The sequence below is a fragment of the Oncorhynchus gorbuscha genome, linkage group LG01 (assembly GCF_021184085.1).
Source record: "Oncorhynchus gorbuscha isolate QuinsamMale2020 ecotype Even-year linkage group LG01, OgorEven_v1.0, whole genome shotgun sequence".
Lineage (NCBI taxonomy): Eukaryota > Metazoa > Chordata > Actinopteri > Salmoniformes > Salmonidae > Oncorhynchus > Oncorhynchus gorbuscha.
In genome coordinates this window covers 91,465,807-91,486,568 of record NC_060173.1, presented here as the reverse complement: position 1 = coordinate 91,486,568, position 20,762 = coordinate 91,465,807, and the positions used below count along the sequence as shown (strand labels likewise).

Below are 20,762 nucleotides of genomic sequence, written 5' to 3'. Positions count from 1 at the left end.
ACACACCTACTCATTTCAGGGTTTTTCTTTATTTGTACTATTTTCTAGATTAATAGTGAAGACATCAAAACTATGCAATCATTTAATAACCAAAAAAGTGTTAAAGAAATTCTTCAAAGTTTGCCTTGATGACAACTTTGCACACACTTGGCATTCCCTGAACCAGCTTCACCTGGAAGGCTTTCCTAACAGTCTTGAAGCAGTTCCCACATGCTGAGCACTTGTTGGCTGCTGAACGCTCAAAACCTGGTTCAATCGGCTTTCCACCAGACACTGGGAGATGAATTCACCTTTCAGCAGGACAATAAGCTAAAACACAAGGCCAAATCTACACTGCAGTTTCTTACCAAGAAGACTGTGAATGTTCCTGAGTGGCCGAGTTACAGTTTTGACTTGAATCTTCTTGGAAATCTGTGGCAAGACCTGAAAATTGTTGTCTAGGAATGATCAACAACCACTTTGACAGAGCTTAAATAATTTGGAAAAGAATAATGGGAAAATATTGCATAATCCAGATGTGGAATGCACTTAGACTTTCCCAGAAAGACGGCTGTAATCACTGCCAAAGGTGCTTCTACAAAGTATAAAGTATTGAGTCAGGGGTGTGAATACTTATGTAAATTAGTTATCTGTATTTCATTTTCAAACATTTCTAAAAACATGTTTTGACTTTGTAATTATGGGGTATTGTGTGTAGATGGTTGAGAAGAAAATCGATTTTGAATTCCGTCCCTAACATAACAAAATGTCGAAATCGGCCATTCGATGAAAGAGACATCTGTTACAAAACACCAAAAAAGTTAATGACCTTCGGGAGATTGCCAAGCCTTTGATACTGAGTAGAGAGTGGATGTATTTTCTGTTTGTCGAGATTGACATACTCTATTTGATTGTGATGTTGAAAACTCAAACCATGATGAAAGCGCTTGAAGTCGGTAATCTGTATGCGGTAATGCATTGCTTATTGGTTGTGTGTGGTGCATTGGCACATAAACCTGTTAGGGGGAAATAATGGCATGTATTTTATATAATTATAAATATGACATCAAAATGTGATTTCCCTAGTTGATCATTGTCTGCAACTGGCTCTGATTGTGAGTGAGCTAGTCTGTTGTGGTCGGCGAACCCTCAACATCCTGGCCCGTAGCCCTGTGTGCCACAAAACCATGCTGAAGTAGTCAAGTCAACATCCACATTTATACAGACAGGGTTGCTACAGTTATTGTTATTTTATTCTATGAGGGTGAGGGTTTGCCTGATTATTATTATTATTATTTTTTACCGTATAAGGGGTAAAAAAAAAAGTTTTATGTTGGGTAGTGGGGTGAATTTGTTTTGACACCTCCAGTTAGACCAGTCCTCCCCCCGGCAGTTGTCACACACATTGTTATTTCAGTAGGCTGTATTCGTGTTCAGTGTTTAATGTGTTGGTTTGTAACTGATAGTTTGTGTTGCCCATAGGCTGTGATTTTCCACATGACCTGGTTGGCTATGTCTCTATGTTTACAACTCGGATGACTGCTCCGAGGGAGAGGGCTGCCGCACATACCACTGCACATACACACACACACACGTGGGGACATTAGCACTCCAGGGGTTAAAGCCTCATATTTGTGGTGTGTGAGAGAGAAAGGGGATGATGTGAGAATGATGAATATGAGAAGGTACTCTTAAGCCTATGATTCATTGCACTCAATGTGCCTTCCTCTGCTCTTTCTCTCTTTGCTTCGTGTGACGTTGTCAGAGAGGCAATCTGGATGCAATCTATGTTGCTCCGTTTCACCCCCCAAAACTTGCCTGCAACCTAGTTGCATGTCATCGCACAAGATGGAATTCAACCCTATTTCAAGCAACTGACTGTATGCAATGTCCAATCAGTGAGCAGAAAAGACGGATTGGTTGTTTGGCAACAAAACTGACGCGTGCACAACAATAGATTTTATATGCAACTATATTTAGTCGACCATATACATTTAATACATAAATCAAGTATATATTTTTGTTTTTTTGCTTTATTATTTATTTATAGTTTTTGGTACTTTTTACTCCTTTTTTCTCCCCAATTTTGTCATCCAATTGGTAGTTAGTCTTGTCCCATCGCTGCAACTCCCCTACGGACTCAGGAGAGGTGAAGGGCGAGAGCCATGCATCCTCCGAAACAGGACTCTGCCAAACCACACTGCTTCTTGACCCTGCTCACTTAACCCGGAAGCTAGCCGCACCAATGTGTCGGAGGAAACTGGCGACTAAAGTCAGCTAGCTTGCAGGCGCCTGGCCCAACACAAGGAGTCGCTAGAGTGCGATGGGACAAGGAAATCCCGGCCGACCAAACCCTCCTCTAACCCGGACGACACTGAGCTAATAGTGTGCCGCCTCATGGGTCTCCCGAGCACGGCTGGCTGTGACACAGCCTAGGATTGAACCCGGGTCTGTATTAGTGCCTTAGATAGCTGTGCCACTCGTGAGGCCATACATAAATATAAATAAAGGTGCACAATGAGTACTTGTCTCTCATATACGTAGTTACAGTTGTTGGTTAGCTAGTTATTCATTAAAATCACCATTTAACCAACACCCATATTTTTGACTACCTCGACCTACCATTTGGTTTTGAAGTATTGAAACTCAACCACATGATTTTAATGAAAAGTATTTTAGTAAACAACATGAAAAGGTGATTGTAAGAAGTGCTCATCATTTCAAATAAACTACGTCGTATTAAACAGCAAATAAACACTCTCTAAATAAGTCAGGAGCCAGAGATTGAACGAAAATGATTTATTTAGGCTATATTATTTAAATTATTTCAAGGCTATAGTCAAAAAATAAATACTGTAAATTGTGAAGCATTTGAAAGTGCGACACACTAGGCTGGCAGGAACATTAAGCGCTCAGCATTTAAACAGCATTTTGTTATATTAAATCATTATGGTAAAAGTTGCGCATATACATTTGAGGTCGGAAGTTGACATACATACATTTAAACTTAGTTTTTCACAATTCCTGACATTTAATCAGAGTACAAATTCCCTGTTTTAGGTCAGTTAGGATCACCACTTTATTTTAAGAATGTAATGTCAGAATAATAGTAGAGAACGATTTATGTCAGCTTTTATTTCTTTCATCACATTCCCAGTGGGTCAGAAGTTTACATAAACTCAATTAGTATTTGGTAGCATTGCCTTTAAATTGTTTTACTTGAGTCAAATGTTTCGGATAGCCTTCCACAAGCTTCCCACAATAAGTTGGGTGAATTTTGGCCCATTCCTCCTGACAGAGCTGGTGTAACAGAGTCAGGTTTGTAGGCCTTCTTGCTCGCACATGCTTTTTCAGTTCTGTCCACAAATTTTCTATAGGATTGAGGTCAGGGCTTTGTGATGGCCACTCCAATACCTTGACACATTACTTGTGTCATGCACAAAGTAGATGTCCTAACCGACTTGCCAAAACTATAGTTTGTTAACAAGAAATTTGTGGAGTGGTTGAAAATGAGTTTTAATGGCTCCAACCTAAGTGTATGTAAACTTCTGACTTCAACTGTAGGCTGTGACTTACTTAGAATTAAATAAACATGAAACAAAAAATGCCTTATTAGACTCCGTCTACAGTGCCTTTTTGAATTCACTTTTAGAGTTTGGCCAGAGTCTGTGGCTTCAGACTCATGCGATGGTGCCTGGAGAGCAGGCCAGCAGAGGAGAATTCAGTTCCCTCTCCGAGCTTGCAGTACTTCTGGGGATGCTAAACATCCTCCGGGCCACTTTTGCCAGGCTGGGCAGGGATGCAGAGTTTTTTTGTCTATAGGTAGGACTAAAGATTATTAGGCACAATAACCCTATCAAACAAATAGGTCATATGTCAGGCCTATTGGGACAAAATCAATGATAGCCTATTGTATAAATAATATAATGAAAATTAACACATTTTAAGAGATCAGATTTTTTTGTTTAAAAATACTTTGCTACAATGACACTTATTTAGCTACCAACCTTGTTCCGTTCTGTTAGCATGTGCATGTAGTACACCATTATGCTTTTGGGATACATGTCTTTTCAGACTCCACACGACATCACCACACTCCTTCTCTTGCTCCTCATCATCTTTGTAAGTCACCTTGATTAGGAGTGTACGAGAAGGCAGAAGCTCCAGCCTTTGGGAAACCTCCGCGCCCTAGTCAAATTGGGCACGCTCCACTCACATACTCTGGTTTCAACTGGAAATGTCCAACATGAATCGCTAGCTTGAGTAGCTTGCTAGCTAGCTAAATTGTACAGCCAGCATTATGTCTGTTACAATTACCAAACGTTTGGATAAACAAATCATTTATGAAACCATGATGTGGTGTATGACAGGATTGAATGCTGCATGTAATGTCAATTGCATACAATGATTATTGCAACCACAGGGAGCCTTATGCTTCCATTTGTTACCAAGGCAACAGTAGACACTTCCATTCTGGGTGCTCTCTCTCCTTCACACCGGGGTTAGAATTTGATACTGGATTAAAGTTAGCCCCAGAGGGGGTGTTTATGTGTGCGTGTGAGTCGTCCCTCACCTTTTTGACTCATTCATGCATTTCCCAGAGAATTTCTGGTGTGCTTGTGTTTTTATTTAGAAAGTAGAAGCCCTCATTATTCTTAGCTTACAGACAGCTACTGCAGATGCTTTCAGCTGCATTCACTGTATCATATATCTGGAGTCCTTACATTCCTCAGCTAGCCACATGCTAAAAACATGGGTAACACTTCATTCTTCAAATGATTTATTGAGCTGGACATTGGGCTTGGCATTGCATCCCATACAGTAGTCATGATATCATATGCACTGTGTTACTCAAGGACCCGAGAACAGATATCCACACATAGAGGAATCGCCATAAACACTGTGGGTTTGCATGCTAATTTGCCGAGTGTGCTATTTGGGTGATGATGTGTACCATTGGTCAGGGAGATAATTTATAAGCATAGTGATATTTCCATAATCCTGAGACGAGTGGAGGTGATTGTCACGGAGTTGTCGGGGCAGCTGCATGGGGACAGATAGTTCCAGTAGAGAAGAAGAGTCACACATGACGGGGAGGAAAGACTAAAGACCCCTGTCTGGAGCATGAATCACGCCAGAGCTGGGGGAAGGGGGTTGGAGGGTTATAGTAAGTGGCTGCTGCCTCCAGTTTTGAGGAGTGAGAAAGAAGGGGCAAGACGTGCTCAATGACTCACACTCAAACACATACACATAGACAGTTACAGTATGTCTGCAGTATGCTGAGCCTGTTGACTCTTCTATATCCTGCCCACAACCATGTTGTCATGCGCTGTCTGTGTGTTTATATGTACACTACCGTTTGGGGTCACTTAGAAATGTCTTTATTTTTGAATGAGTAGTACACAGTGTTGTATGAGATCTTCAGTTTCTTGGCAACTTCTCGCATGTAATAGCCTTCATTTCTCAGAACAAGAATAGATTGATGAGTTTCAGAAGAAAGTTCTTTGTTTCTGGCCATTTTGAGTCTGTAATCTTACCCACAGATACTAATGCTCCAGATACTCAACTAGTTTAAAGAAGGCCAGTTTTATTGCTTCTTTAAGCAGAACAACAGTTTTCAGCTGTGCTAAAATAATTGCAAAAGGGTCTTCTAATGATCAAATAGTATTTTAAAATGATAAACTTGGATTAACTAACACAACGTGCCATTGGAACAAAGGAGTGATGGTTGCTGATAATGGACCTCTGTACGCCTATGTAGATATTCCATAAAAATAAAAATAATCTGCCGTTTCCAACTACAATAGTCATTTACAACATTAACAATGTCCACTGCATTTCTGATCAATTTGATATTTTAATGGACAGAAAATGTGCTTTTCTTTAAAAAAACAAGTACATTTCGAAGTGACTCCAAACTTTTGAACTCCAAACAGGTTGTCATGTGCCTTTTACTGAGGAGTAGCTTTTGTCTGGCCACTCTACCATAAAGGCCTGATTGGTGGAGTGCTGCAGAGATGGTTGACCTTCTGGAAGGTTCTCCCATCTCCACTCAGTCATAGTGACCATCAGGTTCCTGGTCACTTCCCTGAACAAGGTCCTTCTCCCCTGATTGCTCAGTTTGGCCGGGCGGCCAGCTCTAGAAAGAGTCTTGGCGGTTCCAAACTTCTTCCATTTAAGAATGATGGGGTCCACTGTTGTTAAATACCATCCCCAATGATGATGATGGGATTGGGTTACACATCATCCTGTCTGTCATCCTTTACCGTACTCCTCACATCACCTATTATAGCTTTAATAACAATGAAATGGAGAATACCTCTCTTAATATTCTGTCTCCCAGTCTGTCTATCACTGTAACATGCTAGCCTCTTAAGTTTCAACAGATACAGGCTGGCACTTAACTCCTACATTTGCCTTCCTTTAAGCTTTACCTGTGGTGAATTTTGTGAATAGGCCTCTGATAGCAAGCACAGAACTGAGCTGTATTTTTTTATTTATTGATGACAGACCTCTCTCTCTCTCTGCTCTCTATCACAGGTCAATGTGTCGACTAAAGGACCTCTACAGGGTTGTTGTCAATGTAGGTCCCTGACGTCTTCAGTCTGCTGCCAGTCTGTTTAGTTAGTTAACCCATCTCTTCCTGCATCAGACCACCATCACCCTCCTGCATCACACCCAGGCACCCTCCTCAGACACCTGGCCAATCGCTTGTTCTGAACAGCGTTACCATGGACACCGAGTCCACCCACTCTGGCTACTCCAACAGATCGAACAGACATGGGTAAGAGCTCAGTTGACTTCCTCTCTGTCTTCTATCTCTCTCCGCTCTCACACTCCTCACTCACTCACTCACTCACACGCGCACACACACACACACACACCCAAGCGGATGTAAGGTCAAGTTGCCAATGGGTGTGTTCAGATGCAGGCCTGTCTGTACCATCAGAGGGATGCTTATGTCTATATCTGCCGCAGAGCAACTGAATGCTGTTTGTCTCCACTGTGTATTACTTTTTAATTTAAGCCCAGCCTCATGACAGTTGTTGGAAAAAAAGTTTCACTCTGACTTGTTCTGTAAATGAAATGGGGAGTGTGAGAGACTAATTAGGAGGGATTGGGCTTTCCTCTCCTCCCTCATCCACTTGTTCGTTGCCATATTATTACTGTGTGTGTGTGTGTGTGTGTGTGTAGGGAGCAGAGTCGGCGTGAGCGGCGTAAGCTCAGCAGTAAGGACAGCAGCCGGTCAGAGCGGTCTGTAATCATCAACAGCCCCTACGGGCCCACTCAGGCCTCCCCCAACCACAACAGCGAGCCCCTGCTAGAAGTCCCCAGCTCCGTGGCTGGAGACGAGGCTCCAAGCCTCCAGGTAACCCAACAAATCAAAACTCACACAAACCATGCCTGAGAGATTCAAAAATCCCTACATAACTATACTGTACAGTGCAGCACTTGCTTACAGGAACCCTGTACAGAAGCCATCTCCCAACCAATCTCCTTCTCGCAGAGTCAAGCAGGGAACCAGCTGACTCGCGCACCATGCTGTTTTAAACTCAAACATCTGGGCCCATCATAATCACCATAGTGACAGGTCATAGTCACTATGGTGACTAGGGGCCAAATAGGTCAGAGGATTTGCAAATCTCCCCTTGGCCTGTGCAAATGATATTTCCCATTCTTTGTTATTGTGTGTGTGTATGTGTGTGTGTGTGTGTGTGTGTGTGTGTGTGTGTGTGTGTGTGTGTGTGTGTGTGTGTGTGTGTGTGTGTGTGTGTGTGTGTGTGTGTGTGTGTGTGTGTGTGTGTGTGTGTGTGTGTGTGTGTGTGTGTGTGTGTGTGTGTGTGTAGTAATGTGGTTCTATGTGTAATAATTCTGTATGTGGGTCAGAATGTGTCTTGATTTAAATCCACATATGGTTATCTCTGGAAGCAAGCCTATGATTTAGATGCTCTGACAATGGGGTTGAGATTTAGCTCTGGGCTATTGAAGCTAGAGTCAGAAGGCTAGAGACTGGCTATAGAGGTAGATGGATCAAGTGAAGGAGACTGCTGCAGAGAGAGGGGGAGGGAGAGAGATAGATAAAGAGCGAAATGGTGATAGTTATGTTAGGAGGAGTATACTCTGTCTCGTGCCCTGGGCTCCATTCACATACTCTCTGACCTACTTGACTTTGTAAGTGGAAGGTCCTGCGTGAAGTGTGTGTGTGGATGCATAAAGCATTTATGAGCCTGCACGTGCATCAATGGTCTATGCAGCAAGTAGGGCAGTACCAGCGACATCTCAGCTGCATTACCGAAGCACTGCTTACATTTATACAGCTACAAACAGTGTCTGTCTGTCTAGCCGTCTGTCTGTCTGTCTCATTCCATGTCTCCTTGTATTTGGATGTTTGACTCGGTCTAGCGTGCTGCAAACATTCCACATTTGTGGTGTCATTGTAAGCTTGTGGCTTACAGACCCATTGTCTGCAATGTTGTTCAGCCACTGTCTACCAACTAGTGTAAAAGGTCATCTGTAATCATATCACATTGCCATTACAGTGCAGTGCTTCCAAATGGCACCCACCCATCTCTGCCACTGCTTTAAGAGCACTGCTCTTTCAAATGGATATGGCTAATGCTAATATAATCTGGCACAGAGGAATTCGCATACTGTAGGCTGAGATTAGCTTTAGCATGCAGCCAAACACCACTCTTAAGGAAAGCTGATATGGATAATCCATGCATGCCTATGATCTAAGGATGTGTGTGTGTGTGTGTGTCTGTGAGTAGTGTGTACTGTCAGTGTCTGTGTGTGATTCATAGAGAGGTTGCCAACAGTGAATGTCTGTCGGGTGAAAAGAATGTCATAAGGCTGTGTTCTGTGTCATGGTACTGTTGTTTTGTGCCTGAAGGCTATGGGGTTGGCATTGGCCTCTAACAGGCCTGCTAATCTACTTCACCTGGCAGTGTGTCACATGATGCAGGGCTGAGGCTTTTGGAAGTAGCGGAAACAAATAGAATTGGGAATGTCTTTGCTCTTTTGTCCTTTTGGCCTCGCAAACATACACACACAAATACAGTACAAATGTCAGACAAACCTCTAGCTGTACCAGTGAGGTTCCTTTGTGTGCCACTGAATGTCATTGTTCTTTTTCCCAGTATACCAATGTGAAACACACACACACACGTCAGAATAACCTCCAGTCATACCAGTAAAGCTCTTTTGTGTGTTGGGTTAGTAAGTTACTGTATGTGTCTGTGAGCGAAGCCTGTTAGTCAGTCAGTGTTAGTGTGTGTTGTTGTGTTTAGTGTCATATTATAGTGTGTAACAGGCCTAACCAGGGCTCTGAATACTATCTATATTCACTCTCCACCAGAGGACAGGGCTGCAAAGCACGCATCAAACACCACCCATCTCTCTCTCTTTCCCTCTCTTTCCCTCTCTCTTTCCCTCTCTCTTTCCCTCTCTCTTTCCCTCTCTCTTTCCCTCTCTCTTTCCCTCTCTCTTTCTCTCTCTCTTTCTCTCTCTCTTTCTCTCTCTCTTTCTCTCTCTCTTTCCCTCTCTCTTTCCCTCTCTTTCCCTCTCTCTTTCCCTCTCTCTTTCCCTCTCTTTCCCTCTCTTTCCCTCTCTCTTTCTCTCTCTCTTTCCCTCTCTCTTTCCCTCTCTCTTTCCCTCTCTCTTTCCCTCTCTCTTTCCCTCTCTCTTTCCCTCTCTCTTTCCCTCTCTCTTTCCCTCTCTCTTTCCCTCTCTCTTTGTGTGTCTGTTTCTCTAACTGTGTCTCTGTCCTCCTCTGCCCCCTCTTCTCTGCTTCTCTGCCTTTCGGTCTGTATAACATGGTACATTTTGATTAGTTTTGAGTGAATCTGTGGGATTAAGCCACAGAGTGTAAATGAAGAGCGTTTAGCCTGCATTTGCTCTACCATTGCTACAGAGAGGCTCATTAGTTATATGTACCATGCTTTAAGAGATGTTAGATAATATATAGGCCGTGTTCACTGATCTTTAACATGGAGAAGAGTGAGAGCACATTAAGATAATGTATGTAACAATGGGAGACATCAGACAGGACAGAGTTATATGATCTAATAGTTTGTAGGTGTGATTAACACTCAGAGCCCCAGAATTCCATAACTACTAGAATGGCAATGTTGGTCATTCTGACCGTTGATATTTCAATTATATAAATATTCCTTAATAAATAATAAATTGCTAAATGAATGCATGTATTGTGTTAAAATAGGTTCTAAGATTCCTCAGGACACCAAATGCAAATGAGAAAATGTATTGATTGATCCAGAAGCACATGGACTGTAAATACTAAAATAACAAGATAGTGTATTTTCTGACTGCAAAACAACAGTTGCTGGCCTGTCCAAACTACACCTAAACTATATTGAAACTAATTTCACTTATTATTATTATAATAGATGTGGCTTAAAACAAAACAAAATTATCCACAAACCATGTGTAACCACGCCAGCCCAGGACCACCACATCCGGCTTCTTCACCTGCGGGACCGTCTGAGACCAGCCACCGGGACAGCTGAAGAATTTCTTCACAAACTGACAGAAACTGTCTCAGGGAAGCTCATCTGCATGCTCTTCATCGGGATCTTGAACTGACTGCAGTTCAGCGTCGTTTGCTGTTGTGAACAGAGTGCCCCATGGTGGTGATGGGGATGGTATGGGCAGGCATAAGCTACGGGCAACGAACACAATTGCATTTTATCAATGGCAATTTGAAAGCACAGAGATGCCATGATGAGATCCTGAGTTGTGCCATTCTTCCATCACCTCATGTTTCAGCATGATGATGCACAGCACAATGTCTCAAGGGATCTGTACAAAATTCCTGGAATCTGAAAATGTCCCAGTTCTTCCATGGCCTACATACTTACCAGACATGTCACCCCCTTGAGCATGTTTGGGATGCTCTGGATTGTCGTGTACGACAGCGTGTTCCAGTTCTTGCTAGTATCCAGCAACTTCGCACAGCCATTGAAGAGGAGTGGGACAACATTCCACAAGCCAAAATCAACAGCTTGATCAACTCTATGCGAAGGAGATGTTGCAATACATTTTAGTCATTTAGCAGAAGCTCTTATCCAGAGTGACTTACAGTAAGTGCACACATTTTCATTCGTACTGGTCCCCCGTGGGAATCGAACCTACAAACCTGGCATTGCAAGTACCATGCTCTATCTACTGAGCCACATGGAACCACTTAAATTAGGCAAATGGTGGTCACCGACTAGACTAGACTATCATTCCCAGTCATGTGAAATTCATAGACAAGGGCCTAATGAATTTATTTCAATTGACTGATTTATTTTATATGAACTGCAACTCAGTAAAATCTTTGAAATTGTTGCATGTTTATATTTTTGTTCAGATCAAATACAACAGGTGTAGACCTTACAGTGAAATGCTTACTTACTACGAGCCCCTAACTAACAATGCAGTTTAAAAATATATAGGGGGGGATACCAGTACAGAGTCAATGTGCGGGGGCACCGGTTAGTTGAGGTAATATGTACATGAAGTTAGAGTTATTAAAGTGACTATGCATAGATGATAACAACAGAGAGTAGCAGCATGTGTAAAAGAGTGGGGTGGGGGGAAATGCAAATAGTCTGGGTAGCCATTTGATTAGATGTTCACGAGTCTTATGGCTTGGGGGTAGAAGCTGTTTAGAAGCCTCTTGGACCTAGACTTGATGTTCCGGTACCTCTTGCCCTGCGGTAACAGAGAGAACAGTCTATGACTAGGGTGGCTAGAGTCTTTGACAATTTTTAGGGCCTTCTTCTGACACCGCCTAGTATAGAGATCCTGGATGGCAGGAAGCTTGGCCCAAGTGATATACTGGGCCATTCGCACTACCCTCTGTAGTGCCTGCGGAAGGAGGCCAAGCAGTTGTCATACCAGGCAATGCTCTCGAGGGTGCAGCAGCAGAACCTTTTGAGGATCTGAGGACCCATGCCAAATCTTTTCACTCTCCCGAGGGGGAATAGGCGTTGTCGTGCTCTCTTCACGACTGTCTTGGTGTGCTTGGACCATGTTAGTTTGTTGGTAATGTGGACACCTAGGAACTTGAAACTCTCAACCTGCTCCACTGCAGCCCCATCAATGAGAATGGGGGCTGCTCAGTCCTCTTGTTCCTGTAGCCCACAATCATCTCCTTTGTCTTGATCATGTTGAGGGAGAGGTTGTTATCCTTGCACCACACATCCAGGTCTCTTACCTCCTCCCTATAGGCTGTCTTGTCATTGTCGGTGATCATGCCTACCACTGTTGTGTCATCGGCGAACTTAATGCTTAACGCTCTCAGGCCTTTCTAATCGACCTGGCCGGGGTATCCTGGAAGGATATTGACCTCATCCCGTCAGTAGAGGATGCCTGGTTATTTTAAAATCCTCACCATCTTAACCTGTTGCGTCGAGCAATCCCGTATCCGGGAGCGTAATTATAGCCTCAAGCTCATTACCATAACGCAACGTTAACTATTCATGAAAATCGCAAATGAAATTAAATAAATATATTGGATCACAAGCGTAGCCTTTTGTTAACAACACTGTCATCTCAGATTTTCAAAATATGCTTTTCAACCATAGCTACACAAGCATTTGTGTAAGAGTATTGATAGCTAGCATAGCATTAAGCCTAGCATTCAGCAGGCAACATTTTCACAAAAACAAGAAAAGCATTCAAATAAAATAATTTACCTTTGAAGAACTTCGGATGTTTTCAATGAGGAGACTCTCAGTTACATAGCAAATGTTCAGTTTTTCCAAAAATATTATTTGTGTAGGAGAAATCAGTTGCATCAGTTCTGTGGCACTCACAGATAATATCTTTGCAGATTTGGAAACGTCAGTGTTTTCTTTCCAAAGCTGTCAATTATATGCATAGTCGAGCATCTTTTCGTGACAAAATATCTTGTTTAAAACGGGAACGTTTTTTAATCCAAAAATTAAATGAGCGCTCCCTATATCGAATAAGTTAAATAAGCATGCCCAATTCAAGAAATTTAGAACCAGACTGCCCTTAATCAACACAAAAATATCCTATGGCCTTCTGCATTAGCATTGAACAGCCCCCGTGATATGCAACTTTTCAGGGAAGCTAGAAACCAATATACAGTGGGGCAAAAAAGTATTTAGTCAGCCACCAATTGTGCAAGTTCTCCCACTTAAAAAGATGAGAGAAGCCTGTAATTTTCATCGTAGGTACACTTCAACTATGACAGACAAAATGAGAAAAAAATCCTGAAAATCACATTGTAGGATTTTTAATGAATTTATTTGCAAATTACGGTGGAAAATAAGTATTTGGTCAATAACAAAAGTTTATCTCAATACTTTGTTATATACCCTTTGTTGGCAATGACAGAGGTCAAATGTTTTCTGTAAGTCTTCACAAGGTTTTCACACTGTTGCTGGTATTTTGGCCCATTCTGCCGAAGTTGTTGCAACCCCTATTACTAGCCTTTTCAACCTCTTTTGTGTCGTCTGAGATTCCCAAAGATTGGAAAGCAGCTGCGGTCGTCCCCCTCTTCAAAGGGGTGGGACACTCTTGACCCAAACTGCTACAGACCTATATCTATCCTACCCTGCCTTTCTAATGTCTTCGAAAGCCAAGTCAACAAACAGATTACCGACCATTTCGAATCCCACCATACCTTCTCCGCTATGCAATCTGGTCATGGGTGCACCTCAGCCACGCTCAAGAAACAGATACGGAACAGATACGACAGCTGGTTACACAAAAGAAAAGGGGCTGGGTTTGAGTGAAAGAGCGGGAAGACTGAGGGACAAAGGCAGAAGCTGTGCTATCGAAAATACAGTATCTTATGCGTTCTAAATTACTGCCCATTTGGAAAAGGAAAATGCAATAAATATTTTCTCTGAGCTGCGCTTCGGTAGGTTGTTGGTAGATGGAAGGCTATGTTGCCAAACCGAGTCCTTTGTCCTTTGAATAATGCCTCTGGTGGTCAATTGGATGCGTTGTAGTAACGTCGTTGTGTCTCCACCTTAAAACAATCCTTGCTGCTTTATTCGGTGCATTCTGCTGCCTCCTAACTTCACTTGATGATGCATTTCCCCAGACCACCGAACAGTAGTTCACCTGAATCTCAATTAATGCTTGGGTTATTTGCTTAATAATCTTTCCTGGTACATATTTAGCTATCCTTCTGATTATGCATGATGTTTAACTTTTTTTTTTTACATAGATTAGTTATTTGAGACGACCATGATAAGCAGTTGTCTAGCTGCACTCCCAATAGTTTGGTTTCTGCCACTACTGAATATAAGATCAGCGTCAACTCACCATCAGTACGACCAAGAATATGTTTTCCGCGATGCGGATCCTGTGTTCTGCCTTACAAACAGGACAACGGAATGGATCGCATGCAGCGACCCAAGGAAACGACTCCGAAAAAGAGGGAAACGCGGCGGTGTTCTGGTCAGACTCCGAAAAAGGGCACATCGCGCACCACTTCCCAGCATTCTTCTTGCTAATGTCCAGTCTCTCGACAACAAGGTTGATGAAATCCGAGCAAGGGTGGCATTCCAGAGGGACATCAGAGACTGCAACGTTCTCTGCTTTACGGAAACATGGCTTACTGGAAAGACTCTATCCAGGGCGGTGCAGCCAACGGGTTTCTCCACGCATCGCACGGACAGAAACAAACGTCTCTCTGGTAAGAAGAGTGGCGGGGGCGTATGCCTCATGACTAACGGGACATGGTGTGATGAAGGAAACATACAGGAACTCAAATCCTTCTGTTCACCTGATTTTAGAATTCCTCACAATCAAATATAGACCGCATTATCTTCCAAGAGAATTCTCTTCGATTATAATCACAGCCGTATATACCCCCCCCCCCCCAAGCAGACACATCGATGGCTCTGAACGAACTTTATTTAACTCTTTGCAAACTGGAAACCATTTATCCGGAGGCTGCATTCATTGTAGCTGGGGATTTTAACAAAGCCAATCTGAAAACAAGACTCCCTAAATTTTATCAGCATATCGATTGCGCAACCAGGGGTGGTAAAACCTTGGATCATTGTTACTCTAACTTCCGCGACGCATATAAGGCCCTGCCCCGCCCCCCCTTTCGGAAAAGCTGACCACGACTCCATTTTGCTGATCCCTGCCTACAGGCAGAAATGAAAACAAGAGGCTCCCACGCTGAGGTCTGTCCAACGCTGGTCAGACCAAGCTGACTCTACACTCCAAGAATGCTTCCATCACGTGGACTGGGACATGTTTCGTATTGTGTCAGATGGAAATATTGACGAATACGCTGATTCGGTGTGCGAGTTCATTAGAACGTGCGTCGAAGATGTCGTTCCCATAGCAACGATAAAAACATTCCCTAACCAGAAACCGTGTATTGATGGCAGCATTCGCGTGAAACTGAAAGCGCGAACCACTGCTTTTAATCAGGGCAAGGTGTCTGGCAACATGACTGAATACAAACAGTGCAGCTATTCCCTCCGCAAGGCTATTAAACAAGCTAAGCGTCAGTACAGAGACAAAGTGGAATTTCAATTCAATGGCTCAGACACAAGAGGCATGTGGCAGGGTCTACAGTCAATCATGGACTACAAGATGAAATCCAGCCCAGTCACGGACCAGGATGTCTTGCTCCCAGGCAGACTAAATAACTTTTTTGCCCGCTTTGAGGACAATACAGTGCCACTGACACGGCCTGCAACGGAAACATGCGGTCTCTCCTTCACTGCAGCCGAGGTGAGTAAGACATTTAAACGTGTTAACCCTCGCAAGGCTGCAGGCCCAGACGGCATCCCCAGCCGCGCCCTCAGAGCATGCGCAGACCAGCTGGCCGGTGTGTTTACGGACATATTCAATCAATCCCTATACCAGTCTGCTGTTCCCACATGCTTCAAGAGGGCCACCATTGTTCCTGTTCCCAAGAAAGCTAAGGTAACTGAGCTAAACGACTACTGCCCCGTAGCACTCACTTCCGTCATCATGAAGTGCTTTGAGAGACTAGTCAAGGACCATATCACCTCCACCCTACCTGACACCCTAGACCCACTCCAATTTGCTTACCGCCCAAATAGGTCCACAGACGATGCAATCTCAACCACACTGCACACTGCCCTAACCCACCTGGACAAGAGGAATACCTATGTGAGAATGCTGTTCATCGACTACAGCTCGGCATTCAACACCATAGTACCCTCCAAGCTCGTCATCAAGCTCGAGACCCTGGGTCTCGACCCCGCCCTCTGCAACTGGGTACTGGACTTCCTGACGGGCCGCCCCCAGGTGGTGAGGGTAGGCAACAACATCTCCTCCCCGCTGATCCTCAACACGGGGGCCCCACAAGGGTGCGTTCTGAGCCCTCTCCTGTACTCCCTGTTCACTCACGACTGCGTGGCCACGCACGCTCCAACTCAATCATCAAGTTTGCGGACGACACAACAGTGGTAGGCTTGATTACCAACAACGACGAGACGGCCTACAGGGAGGAGGTGAGGGCCCTCGGAGTGTGGTGTCAGGAAAATAACCTCACACTCAACGTCAACAAAACTAAGGAGATGATTGTGGACTTCAGGAAACAGCAGAGGGGACACCCCCCTATCCACATCGATGGAACAGTAGTGGAGAGGGTAGCTAGTTTTAAGTTCCTCGGCATACACATCACAGACAAACTGAATTGGTTCACTCACACTGACAGCGTCGTGAAGAAGGCGCAGCAGCGCCTATTCAACCTCAGGAGGCTGAAGAAATTCGGCTTGTCACCAAAAGCACTCACAAACTTCTACAGATGCACAATCGAGAGCATCCTGGCGGGCTGTATCACCGCCTGGTACGGCAACTGCTCCGCCCTCAACCGTAAGGCTCTCCAGAGGGTAGTGAGGACTGCACAACGCATCACCGGGGGCAAACTACCTGCCCTCCAGGACACCTACACCACCCGTTGTTACAGGAAGGCCATAAAGATCATCAAGGACATCAACCACCCGAACCACTGCCTGTTCACCCCGCTATCATCCAGAAGGCGAGGTCAGTACAGGTGCATCAAAGCTGGGACCGAGAGACTGAAAAACAGCTTCTATCTCAAGGCCATCAGACTGTTAAACAGCCACCACTAACATTGAGTGGCTGCTGCCAACACACTGTCATTGACACTGACCCAACTCCAGCCATTTTAATAATGGGAATTGATGGGAAATGATGTAAATATATCACTAGCCACTTTAAACAATGCTACCTTATATAATGTTACTTACCCTACATTATTCATATCATATGCATATGTATATACTGTACTCTACATCATCGACTGCATCCTTATGTAACACATGTATCACTAGCCACTTTAACTATGCCATTTTGTTACTTTGTCTACACACTCATCTCATATGTATATACTGTACTCGATACCATCTACTGTATGCTGCTCTGGCTACAGGCGTGAGTGCTATGGGTCGGTTGTCATTTAGGCAGGTTACCTTCGGGTTCTTGTGCACAGGCACAAGGTAGTCTGCTTAAAACATGTTGGTATTACAGACTCGAACAGTGAGAGGTTGAAAATGTCAGTGAAGACATTTGCCAGTTGGTCAGTGTATACTTGCAGTACACGTCCTGGTAATCCGTCTGGCCCTGTGGCCTTGTGAATGTTGACCTGTTTGATGGTCTTACTCACATCAGCTGCTGAGAGAGTGATCACACAGTCTTCCGGAACAGCTGGTGCTTAAATGCATGCTTCAGTGTTATTTGCCTCCAAGTGAGCATAAAGTAATTTAGCTCGTCTGGTAGGCTTGTGTCACTGGACAGCTCTCGGCTGTGCTTCCCTTTGTAGTCTATAATGGTTTGCAAGCCTTGCCACATTCAACGAGTGTCAGAGCCGGTGTAGTACGAATCGACCGTAGTCCTGTATTGACGCTTTGCCTGTTTGATGGTTCGTCGGAGGGCATAGCGAGATTTCTTATAAGCTTCCGGGTTAGAGTCCCACTCCTTGAAAGCAGCAGCTCTAACCATTAGCTCAGTGCGGATGTTGCCTGTAATCCATGGCTTCTGGTTGGGGTATGTATGTGCGGTCACTGTGGGGACTACGTCATCGATGCACTTATTGATGAAGTCAATGACTGATGTGGTGTACTCCTCAATGCCATCGGAGGAATCCCGGAACATATTCCAGTCTGTACTAGCAAAACAGTCCTGTAGGTTAGCATCTGCTTCATCTGAACTTTTTTTTATTTTTATTGATCTAGTCACTGGTGCTTCCTGCTTTAATTTTTTGCTTGTAAGCAGGAATCATGAGGATATAATTATGGTCAGATTTGCCAAATGGAGGGCGAGGGAGAGCTTTGTACGCATCTCTGTGTGTGAAGTAAAGCTGGTCTAGAGTTTATTTTAATTTAATTTTTGTCCTCTGGTTGCACATTTAACAAGTTGATAGAAATTTGGTCAAATGGATTTAAGTTTCCCTGCATTAAGGTCCCTAGCTACTAGGAGTGCCGCCTCTGGGTGAGCATTTTCTTGTTTGCTTATGGCAGAATACAGCTCATTCAATTCTCCTTCAATTCTCATTCTGACTGTGGTAGTATGTAAACAGCTATGAAAAATACAGATTAAAAATCTCGAGGTAGGTAGTGTGGTCTACAGTTTATCATGAGATACTCTACCTCAGGCGAGCAAGTGCTCGAGACATCCTTAGATATCGTGCACCAGCTGTTATTTACAAAAATACATAGTCCGCCGCTCCTTGTCTTAACCTCTTGCTCCTACCTGGCACGCAGGCGTCCCATCTAGAGCTCTGGAAATGCAAATGCGCTACGCTAAATGCTAATAGTATTAGTTAAAACTCAAACGTTCATTAAAATACACATGCAGGGTATTGAATTAAAGCTACACTCGTTGTGAATCCAGGCAACAAGTAAGATTTCTAAAATGTTTTACGGCGAAAACATAGCACATATTTATGTCAAACCACCACCGCAGACATAGCTCATTAGCATAGCCAAGTAGGAAAAAATATGCAATCAACAAACGCAGGATTTAAAAAAAAATCATTTCACTAACCTTTTGAAATCTTCATCAGATGACAGTAATATAACATGTTACACAGTACATTCATTTTTATTTTCAATAATCTGCAATATATATCCATAAATCTCTGTTTACAATGATGCATCGTTCAAAAAATGCTACTAAAATGTCAGGAGAAATGAAATAGCTCCGGCAGATAACGTCAGCTAACAAGGAATACACATCATAAACTTTGACTAAATATGCATGTTTTACATATGTATAGGAAGATACACTTCTTCTAAATGCAATCGCTGTGTTACATTTATTTTTAACGTTACAGGTAGCGTTCACTAGCCTATACTAGGAGTCGGCGCTCCAAATGTATCATTATGCCTCTATCTTGGAGTCGACAGAAACCCAAGATTAACACATAAATATTCCCTTACCTTTGCTGTTCTTCCATCAAAAGACCTGGAAGGGATTATACTTACCAAAACAGCGTTTAGTTTTCAAGTCTGCGTCTTTCGGTTCTCAAAATAGCCACATTCGGTCGAAATGTAGGCAAAATTCAAGTGGATGCGCACCAAAACGTCGAAAATATATATTATATGTCGAGTAAACTTGTCAAACTATGTTCATAATTAAGCTTTAACATGTTATAAAGGTGTACAGCAATTGTGAGGACGAAGCGAAACACACACGTCTTTTAATCGATCCTGAAGAAAAGACTTCACCGGAGCAGAGCGTGCATAATCGTACACTTTTTTTTCGCGTGACCGAGACCTTTCGGCACTCAACGTCTCGTGAGCGCGCGATTCTCACAATGAGAAGCCCCATTGAAAGCAGGCTTCGCGCTGAACATGTACAGACTGTTCCCAGAGCGGTAGTTGTTTGGGAAGGCGTATACGATGACGTCAAAGTTGGGCCAACTTTTTCCATGACAAGAGAGACTTTGGGAGAATGCATGCCTGAGACTTCTGCTTTACACAGAGACACAATTTAAACGGTTTTAGAAGCTTTAGAGTGTTTTCTATTCGATAATATTTTTTATATGCATATATTAGCAACTTTTGACAAAAATGTATCCTGTTTTATATGGGTACCCAATTCCTCCAGAAGGGGCAGTAAACAGGGGTAGGCTTAACAGGTTAACAGACGCAGCTGTTCTATCTTGCCGGTGCAACGTATAACCAGCCAAGCTATATGTTGTTAGTGTCATCGTTCAGCCACAACTCCGTGAAGCATAAGATATTACAGTTTTGAATGTCCCGTTGGTAGTTTAATCCTCCACGTAGGTCATCTATTTCATTGTCCAAAGATTGCACGTTTGCTAGCAGAATGGAAGGAAGTGGGGGTTGATTCGATCGCCTACAAATTCTCAAAAGGCGGCCTGCCCTCCGGCCCATTTTTATCCGCTTTCTCTTCACACAGATCACAGGGATTTGGGCTTATTCCAGAGAAAGCAGTATATCACTTGCATCGTGCTCGTCAGACTCGTTAAAGGAATCTGCCAGTATGCGGAGAGTAATTGCAGTCCTGATGTCCAGAAGTTATTTTCAGTCATAAGAGACGGTAGCGGCAAAATTATGTACAAATAATTAGTAACAAATATAAGTTGCAAATAAACAAACAAAAAACGAATCGGTTGGGGACATATCAAATGTCTGCCTTCTTGAGTTTTCCTAGCCACCGTGCTTTTACACCTGCATTGTTTGCTGTTTGGGGTTTTAGGCTGGGTTTCTGTACAGCACTTTGAGATATCAGCTGATGTACGAAGGGCTATATAA

General features: G+C 43.4%; 1 protein-coding gene across 1 annotated transcript in view; it reads left to right on the top strand.

The window, feature by feature from the left end:
* LOC124045860 (vang-like protein 1) overlaps nucleotides 1–20,762 on the top strand; it is a 66,170-nt gene that overhangs the window by 13,719 nt on the left and 31,689 nt on the right. Inside the window, exons 2-3 of the mRNA XM_046365602.1 lie at nucleotides 6,520–6,763; nucleotides 7,174–7,348. Of these exons, the coding sequence (XP_046221558.1) occupies nucleotides 6,711–6,763; nucleotides 7,174–7,348 (228 nt within the window). The 5' untranslated portion in view covers nucleotides 6,520–6,710. The remainder of the gene's footprint in view (nucleotides 1–6,519; nucleotides 6,764–7,173; nucleotides 7,349–20,762) is intronic.